The 10175-nt window shown below is 28.6% G+C and overlaps 1 protein-coding gene across 7 annotated transcripts in view; it reads left to right on the forward strand.

The window, feature by feature from the left end:
• The window catches only part of mnb (minibrain), a 157725-nt gene that overhangs the window by 142051 nt on the left and 5499 nt on the right, over nucleotides 1-10175 (forward strand). For 6 of the 7 annotated variants that reach the window (XM_014415195.3, XM_014415197.2, XM_014415196.2 and 3 more), the window contains 3 exons: nucleotides 728-874; nucleotides 1200-1460; nucleotides 2560-2737. In XM_014415195.3, coding sequence (XP_014270681.1) covers nucleotides 728-874; nucleotides 1200-1460; nucleotides 2560-2737 — 586 coding nt within the window. Of the gene's footprint in view, nucleotides 1-727; nucleotides 875-1199; nucleotides 1461-2559; nucleotides 2738-5180; nucleotides 5256-10175 lie in introns of all 7 variants that reach the window. The other variant, XM_067051652.1, reaches the window with a different exon arrangement.

Here is a 10175-nt window from a genome sequence, read left to right on the forward strand (position 1 = left end):
TGGAAGAAGGTTATGGGTTTGGTGTGTTTCTGATCTTATTGATTAGCTGTGACTAATACCTGTTTAAGCAATACATTAAAATGTTCTGGATATTTTTGGTGGGGTAAAATATCAAATGGCAGTGCCGGTTATTGTTTTTCTTGTCTCATAGGCTATTAAATCAAATTCCTGTATTATATATATAGCTGTGAGACCTGGGCTCTAACAATTACCCTAGAAAGCAGAATTGAGGCAGTTGAACAGGAAGCTCAATTACAAGAGCGATCCGGGATCAGAGCCTTAACAAGTTGAGAACTAACAGTGAACTGCTTGCAGAGACTGATCAGTCAATATCTCATGATATGAAGACAAGGAGGTTAAGATGGGTGGGACATGTAACTCCTAGCAATTCATCAGGACGGCTTTACACAACAATGGATGCCAGTATAGTAGGCAAGAGACCACGTGGGAGGCTAAAAACCAGATGTATAGACAGAATCAACTGAGATGCAAAAGAGCTATATGCAGAAAACTGGAAAGCACTAGTCCAAGAGAGGCAGGCGTGGAGAAGGCTGTTTCGGGCGGCCAAACATCTTCTAGATCTTAAGAGCCAACCGAGAAAATATATATATATATTTATTTATATAAATGGTTGACCATCTCCTTGAAATATTTTCTATGCATTTAAAAAATTATTAACACATTTATTGTATTATTCCATTTATAAGCTAATTGTATTTTGTTACAGATTTATCAGTATATTCAGTCAAGGTTCTACCGAAGCCCTGAAGTTTTATTGGGTATACCGTATGATCTTGCGATTGACATGTGGAGTCTTGGTTGTATACTTGTGGAGATGCATACTGGGGAACCTCTCTTTTCTGGTTCAAATGAGGTAATAATTCGATAATCCAACATTCAGCCAATTCTATATAAATGGTTTATCAGTTACAATTTAACACTCATTGGATCAGAAATTGATGTATGGTTTATCCTAATTAAAACTGATACATTGTGTTATAAAATTATTAATAATTTTAATGACCTTCAACAAAATTAATTGAGCATTTTTTTATTTTGTTTGGTTTTTAGTGTTTTAATTTTAATCACTATGAAAGAAAAAGTCTTTTATTTCATAATTTCATGTCTATTTAACTCATATGTATTTTCAGTATTCAAAATGTTTTAATTCTATTAAAAAGTTCTATTCTTTTTAACAGGTTGATCAAATGAACAAAATTGTAGAAGTTCTTGGTATGCCTCCGAAACATATCCTTGATCAAGCGCATAAGACAAGAAAATATTTTGAAAAGAGCCCAACTGGCGATGGTTATGTATTAAGGAAGACGAAGGATGGGAAAAAATATCGGGCCCCAGGGACTAGGCGTTTACATGACATTCTTGGTGTTGAAAGTGGTGGCCCAGGCGGTAGAAGGTTAGGTGAACCTGGCCACTCGGTTTCTGATTACCTTAAGTTCAAGGTAAATATATATATGTTATTGTTTTTATTGCATTTTTTTTTTAAAAATAACTATTGTATTTAATTCATTTTGAGTCATATTCAAACTGTACATTAATTCATTATTATTTTTTTTTACATTGTTTTGAGATATTTTAAATGACAAGTTTTTATTTCATGAATTATTTAATTAAAGATTTAAACCTTTATCAGCTATTTCAGTCACATAATAGATATATTTAAATTCTTATGGTTTTACCATTAAGTTCTGCAATATCGTAGTAGTAAAGGCTTATAAGACAGGCTGAAAAATAAAATAACACTTGCTCCAGTTGAAACTAAAAAAAAAGAGGAAAAACCCCAATGAAAAATATAATATGGATTCAGTACTTCGATGGCTAAATGTTACCAGTCACTTTCTTTTAAAAAATAATGGCCTTCACACTATGGAATCTCATTTGTTTTATTTTTAAAGGGTGATGTCATTAATGATTTACCATCTGACCTATTAAAGATATGATTGAATTAAGGCCCTATGTATCAAACTGTTATTAAAAATAGATCTTTCCCTTATGGAAAGTTTCATGCCCTTATCCTTTTTTCTTATTGGTCAATCACATGATTTTTCAGTGGGTTGAATAGATCCTGTTTTTAAAGAATTGTAAAAAAAACCATCAATCATTTTCTCAAAACTTAAAATTTTTAATATCACCTTCATCCATTTGTGACTACAATTAGAAATCACGTTAATACATTATAAACTGTATTAGATAGTTATGTTTCTGCCTGGATTTATAAACCTCATATGTGCTACATATAAATAATTTCATGAAAAGCTTCATAATTTCATATTGTGACTTCACACCTAAAAATGCCTTTAGGATAGTGTAAAGGATTAGATGATAATCTACTTGATTAGTATAATATTTTGATTTCATACTAACAAATGGTTGGAATAATTTTTGAGGTGGTGGTGAAATGGTCCACCACAGCTGCTTGTCAGCAAAATATTAGCTAAATTCTTTTTAATCTCTTTGAATATTGTTCTAACTTTAAAGGTTATTATAATTTTTTTTTACCAGGTTTTTAAATTTTTCATTCAATTTTATTTTCAATTTCAGGATCTGATCTATCGGATGCTTGATTACGATCCCAAAACTCGTGTTACACCTTATTATGCTCTTCAACATAATTTCTTTAAGCGTACTGCTGACGAGGGTACTAACACATCTGGTTCGAGTGGATCTAGCCCGGCAATCCAGCAGGCAGCTGTTGAGCCAGGTCCCTCTTCCCAGCCAGGTTTGTTAGCACTTAACCTGTTTTTATTTAATTGTTATTGAAAAGATAATTCTTTTATCTTTTTTTCTAGGACTAGGTCTAGAACAATGCTTTATCTTATTATTTTATGTTACACATTGCTGTTAGTTCATTTTCTAATATATTCTTTATATTAATTAATTAAAAAATAAACAACTACAGAATCTTCCTTGTTTTATACTGCTTATGTAGTGTATCCTGTATTGACCTACTTTGTTCATCTTGATTAGTTTCCTAGTTTCAATCAACATTCTATTTTTCCAAGTATCATCTTACGCATATTTCATCCTACACGATATATGTCTTCCGATTCTGAGGTCTGTATAATTTCTTCTTAAGTTCTTGGCATAACAATCCTTTATTCAAACAATAATCCTTCTAGTACTTATATTTTATCATAAAGAATGAAGAACTCCTGATTTAATTTAACTACACTCCACTCTCTCGGTGCAGCATTTTGCTCAGAATAGGTACTTTTTGTAAGTACTTTTTTTCTTCAAAAACTAGAAAACCTCATCAGCTTCAGTCATCAAAATTAAGTTTCCATATTATTTCTTCTCACATCTTTGATGATTGATCAGGTGTTGTATATCAGTTCTGTTGCTCAACTCACAATAACCAGTAAGCATTTTATTTTTTAATTTATTTGAAATCATTAATTTAATTATTGTCGGAATTCTATGCAGTTAAGCTCATTAAATGTCCTGGACATTAAGTTTCATAATTTTTGAGATGAAAAGTTAAGAGGAACTAATATTCACAGAGAAGTAATTGTTTTCTGTAGTTATTCTTGGATGCGAAGGGATCCCCATTCCTTTTTGGCTTTTATATTTTCTGCCTTTTATAGCCTGAATCAATTTTCAAGAGCAATGGTGTACTTATTCTATTCTTAAGAGCTTATTGAAGTTTTATTTTATACAATGATTTGGTTCATTAGAATTAATTTATTTTACTATGATAAGTGTGAATGATTAATATATTATCAGTGTAGTGTAACATTTTGGGAGTTATAAAGTGTTGGAGACTAAGCAAATGTACCTACTTGAAACTTTTATTTGCATGTCTTTTGCAGGCGGTGGTAAGCACTACTTTCTGCGATATTTTTATATTTACTTTTCCATCAATAAATTCTCATTGTTGTCATCAATATTTCAAAATAGATTAAATTCAGTCCTCATTTTATTAATTAGGCATTGTATTCCAGAACCAGTAGAGTCCTTTTTCAAATATTATTCAATTTCGGTCCAGATTATCTCGTCGTCAAAGGAAATTTTTTTAAAAGTTAGTTTTAAAAAAAACATTATATTCAAATTTTTTTTGGAAGAAATTCTTAGATCTTGCTATAATCTAGTACTAAAACTTGATTTAAAAGCAGGCTTGGCTAGTTTTTGGAATGATATGCCACAAATAACAGTTTAAATTAATGTTATTGATAGTCATTATTTATTGCATTCGAAATTATAATATTAAATTAAAATTTATCATTGATTTTGCTTGCTGCTGTTGTTTGCATTATTATGATGTAAAAGCAAAACTTGCTATTTTTTCATTTTTCCTTTTAGTGGCACATTTCTCAGAGCTGTGTTAATGTTGTTCATCGGAATAATCAGGATTTTGAATATTTGGCATCACAAGTTTGACTGTTCTTTATCTTTTGAAAGATAATAAATATATATTTTTTAACATATGCCATGATAAATTTATTACTTTTAAAATATTAATCATTATTGAAACTTATTACATATAAAACTTCATATATTACGTAAATATATAATATTGTTTATCCGTTAAAAAAACTTTATTAAACTTTCATTATTTTCTGTAATAATAAATGTTCAATTCGTAGGGATACTTTTTGTTACACAGATATAGCATGACAAGTTAATGGAGAACCTAGTAGATGGAACTCATGTTCCATTTTACATATAACCAAACAGTTCTATAATCTAACGGCCACCCTCTTGAATTTTAATTTTAATGATTTATTTTGTTTTATATTTATTTAATTGTGTGTGCCAATTCTTAAGTTGAATTCTTCTTATAAAAAATTCTTGAGGATTTTTTTCATATAAGCTATCATAGTGTCATGTTTCTCGTCCAACTTATTTTATAAAAAAATATTTCCTCCATAGTCCTCTTTGTTTTGTTTTAGTCAAGGTTAGATAATTGAATAAACTGGTATTTATTGGTTCTGATTTCTCAGTAAAATTTACATTCAGCAGACCTGGTTCTTCTTGAGTTATGCCAAAGATGTAAATTACCCAACGAATAAGTAGTTTCTTCATTTATGTTTGGAAGCTTTGAATTTTTAGGAATGGTTTTAAAAAAGCTTAACTTCTCAATGTATTTATTTTAAAGCAAGTGTTTGTTTTGTTTTATTTTTGCTGGAATGTTATGGTTCAAATTGCTTTCTGATTGATTGTAGATACATTGCCAGGCTTTCTGCAGCGATGACATGCAAACACCTTGGCTCAGCAATAATTCATAAACTAAAACATGAGTAAGTTCATATTTGATTGGGAAAAACAATACAGAAGAGAATTTTATTCTTATTTACAATAACAGAGCACTTTGATGTCTTAAAATTTGTGCATGTCACTTTTGTGAAATAGCACTTGTTTATTCACTAATTTTGTTTTCGGTTCTAGTTGTGCTATATATAAAAAGCTGTTCATTACACTCAATTGAATATAGTTACAGAAATATATAATTCTGAATTAGTATTTGGATTGTTAATGAAAGTAGTACACTTATGCACCTTTCCTCTCGCATTCATTATACACATTCACGATTCTATTTTCATTTCTGCATTGAGCAATAAATGATATTATTTTACTTGACCAATTTTGTATTAAGACTTTTTTATTTTTTTATTAGCTTTAGTTAGTTTTTTCACCCTACTAGTATTATTGTAGCATGTATGGGAGGAGGGGTTATCAGGTTTTGCTTTACTAGGTTGTAGGTAACATAGTAGAAAATGGTTTTTAGTTTAAGTCTAATGAATCCAGTTGTAGGATGGAGTAGTTGCTAGGCAATGTACTGGTTGTTGTCTCAAACAACTAAAGTACAAATTTATTCCTTTTTTTTTTTTTGCTACGTTTTGTAGTGCATGAAAATATAGTATAAAATAATTATTTGCATTAAAACAAATTATTGAAGTAAACAAATATTCAGTCATCAATTTCAGATAATTTGGAATGCCGTTGGTTACATTTCCTTTCGTACTAGTTCATCTATGCCAAAAAAATGTTGTAATAATGTCAGTTTTGGTTGATGGATCTAAGTTACTTACTCTTAGACAAATAGAATCGAGGAAAGCTGACTGAATCATGATAAAATCAAATAAAAATAACACAGTGTTTTTGTATGTACAGCATAACTTTTTGATTTAATAATAATTTGTGAACGAAGAACAAATTGTTCTGATATACGTGGATATTAGGAGGCTGATTTCTTGGTCATGTAACGAACAAGCAGTCATGTTTGTTTAGGGTATTTTATACAATAAATGAGTCATAAGGTGGAAAGAAATAGATGTAATGTATATGCAGCCAATGAGGTCATTGAAGGTTGCAGAGATTCCTTCTTATGGTAGAATTCTCTGTATAATAAGAAGTATTCGTCAGGACTTGAATATTGTCAATTTTATCAACATCACATATGTTCTCCTTGGTTCGATTCACTCTGTGTTCAGCAGCATCAACATCACAGGTTTCTATTTGTTCTATTGGAAGAACTTTCTGTCGTTAAGTGAGAGAAGAGTCAAAATATTGATAAATAAAACATCAAAACTTTACTGTTCAGCCAATAATGTCTGATCGCTGGTGAAACCAATGTTATGGGGGATATTAAGTAATTGTACAGTGTTATGAATAAGTGATATTTAGGTATCAAGAAAAAAATATTGAATATATTGAAAAATATTGAGTATTATATTTGTACTTAAAAATAAATTTCTATATAAATGATTTGAGAAGATTTTTAATTAATATCAAATTTATTGATAAAATCTACAATCATTAAATTTAATGCATAACTGTAAAATAGTTAATTTGGTAGATCTGCTATGATTGAAATTATTTTCTTAATACTTTATATGTATTAATGGTTAAGTTGTGAAATTCGATTCTTGTAACTGAACCGATTCCAACGATTAGCTCCTTGTGGTGAATCAGTTCTTTCGAATGTTTTGAAAAAATATGATTCAGTATCAATTTTATCAAATTTCATCATCTATTTTCGCTTGCATAATGTATTGGCACACTTATAGAACTTTTCTGATTTGATCCTAAGTTTGAGGAAAGTTAGGTATTAGAGTAGAAATGGTAAAAAGTATACATGAAAAAAAGTAAAAATGTGCAAAAATCTGAACTCTTGGAGGACAATTATATTCAACAACAGCACGTCCCATTGATTTTATTCTCAAATGGCAGATCATCTACCTTATAATTAATTTTAAATAACTTAATTATGTACCTAATAGTAATCTACAGAAAAAAATATTTCCAGATCATACGTTTTCAGAAAATAAAACAAGGGTTATAAAAAAAAAGAGAAAAATATTGGATGCTATACTGACCTATTTGCTTGCTAGACTTTATATATATATTGTAATATTCAAAAATTATTTAAAATAAAACTAAAGGATTTTTATATAGTTTTTACTTTATTCTCAAATACATAGTTTAGGTTTAAAAGAAAAGCTTTAATATTAAACAGATAAGAGAATTTTATTTAAATTTATAACATGATAGACCCTTAATCTCAGGGCGTGTTTCTCTAGGCAATCAGAACACTTAAATTTAATAATACTTTCATTAATATACCTAATGATATGTTGAGCTAAACTAACTAATTTATAAAATCTTCTTTGATGAATGGCTTTTCTTTTTTTTTTCCTCAATAAACTAACACTGGCTGTAAACAATGTTGCAGGAAACAAACATTGACTGTACAAAACCTTAGTCCTCTAACAGTTTTCAACACAAACAAACTCTCGGCGATCCAAACAAAGAAGTATCCTATTCTTCTTGGATTTTCCTTTTATGTCTTCTTTTTCTAAATGTCCTCGTCCTTCTGAGAGAGAGCAAGGATGTTCAGGATCTCCTGCATCCAGGGTATGTCCTCTCCTCGGCATCTAAAACCGAAATGAATCCAAAAACCAAGCTTTCTTCCTTCCCCTGCTATAGGTGTTCGTTCTCAACATCGATTGTAGCACTATGGTTTTGAGTTTTTTCTTATGATTTCCTCTATTTTTGACTTCCAGGTTTTCTTAAATTTACTGTTACTACAATTATGATGGGAAATTAAATAAAGTTTTTGAAATATTTGAATCTGCTGAACATGGCCATGAATACCGCCATCTTGACTTTTGAACAATATCTTTTGTAATCGCATATTTTACTGATGAAAATTGGTTAGCTTGCTTTTAGGTTGAATACTACATATAAAAAATAACTATTTACTCATAAAAGAGGATATTACAGTATATATTGACTTAAAATAAACTTAACTCAATTTCCAATTAACCATCTGTAATTTGTAACTAGAACAAACTTTCTCTACTTGACTACTTCTTTACTGATAATATTTAAATAATTGCTGATTGACTAGGGTTTTCTTTTTCTTTATTTTTTTTAATTAGTGGTATTCCTACTTAAAAAAGTTGAGTTCTCCAGTTGACAGTTTTCAGCTGTAAGTTACATTTTTAAATTCTAAAAATTTTGTTATGAGCATATTTTTTACCATAGGCAAAACAGTAGCTCCTTCATGTCAATAAATTGATAAATTAAGAGAGTAATATAAACGAACTACAAGTGGAATGGTGGTTGGAAATAGTTTGCAATGGAAATATGTAGACCTTTTGGACTGGTCCTATGATGCTCTTAAGTTTAATTACCAAAAATCTTCTGAGAGCTGTTGTTGAAAAAACCATTTGCTGTAATAGTTGAAGAAACTTTTAAATTAAATACATCTTGTTTACTCGATGACCTGATTGACTGATATAAATTGGTGTATTTATGATAAAAAGTTTTGTAAAACGTTATTTATTTGAATTTCATCTCCATAAAATCAGGGCCGAATGGTTAATTTTCATTTTAAAAAAATGAAAATAACTTTTATTTTAGCATAATAAAAGTTTAACATAACTATTATTTTCAACCTGTGTCGGAAAAATTGTGAATAAAAAAAAATTGTTGATAAACATTTATTTCAAAATATGAATGATAAGGAATATATAAACATAACTATTAATGCATTTATTTAGCTCATTAGTTTAAGCTTATTGATAATATTTCCTATCAAAAATTTCACTTCCCAAATTGTTCTTATAATCACTCAAAACATAATTTAGAGCTGAAAACGCTCTTTTCAAAACTCACCCGACTTACTGGGAAGCCTTAAATAATTATAAAATTGTATCAAAAAAGGTTTTGGACAAATAAATGAAATTAGAACAACCTGATTTATATGAAAAGGATATTAATTTTTTTAATATCCTATTAATTTATAAAAAAAAAAAACATTTTTAATAAATCCAAAATAAAGAAAAATGCAGCTGAAACATTATAATAAAAGTTTTTAGAAAAACAAAACAATTATGTTTAAATCAAATGTTTTTTGATGAAACTATTGAAATTGAACTTATTTTGAAAAGTGGACAACGGTTTTAGTGTGTATGTAACCATTTAATATTTATCATTTCCATATTATTGTTTTATCTTTTGTTTTAAAATTTCTTTAATTTTATTGAAACATCTAATACTCTTGAAAAAAGTCATTTTCTTCAATAGTTAAGAGAATTTCTTCTAATGTTCAGTTTTAGAAAACTTGATTTAAAAAAAAAAAATTGAATTTATTTTTTTCATTGAATGACTTATTGGAAAGTATTATATAATACTTTAAATTAGGTGAAGCAGTGTGGTTTACTATTTAGAGTATGCCATTCCTAATCAAAAAAATTAAAAATCTTGTGAACCACTGTACAATTAAGTGGTAATTACCGGATAGGGCTTATCTTCATTGAAATTGTCTAATCTAACTTAAATGCCAACTAAAGGAACTAAAAAACCTTCCTATTGATAAATACAAAATATTAAAGAATTTAATGAATAACTAAAGGAAAAATAAAGAAAATCAGTTCGAAATAGTCCAAAGTTTCCAGATTTCGTTACGACTTCGTTATCTTTTTTTTTAAACTGTTGTATTCTTGGCATGAACAAAATTTATACTTGTAATTCCCACATAAAGAAACCCTATAATACGAATTTTTAAAGCGGTTTAAAAATAAAAATGTTTTGTTCTTAATTTTCGCCTTTCTTATTTTCAAATTTTTTTTTTAAGAAATTACCAAAATAGTAATAACCTCAATACAAACCCACTAGCATACACAAAATTGTAGATATATATATATATATAT

This window comes from Halyomorpha halys, unplaced genomic scaffold, assembly GCF_000696795.3.
Source record: "Halyomorpha halys isolate HHAL.00 unplaced genomic scaffold, Hhal_1.1 Scaffold94.1, whole genome shotgun sequence".
Taxonomy (NCBI): domain Eukaryota; kingdom Metazoa; phylum Arthropoda; class Insecta; order Hemiptera; family Pentatomidae; genus Halyomorpha; species Halyomorpha halys.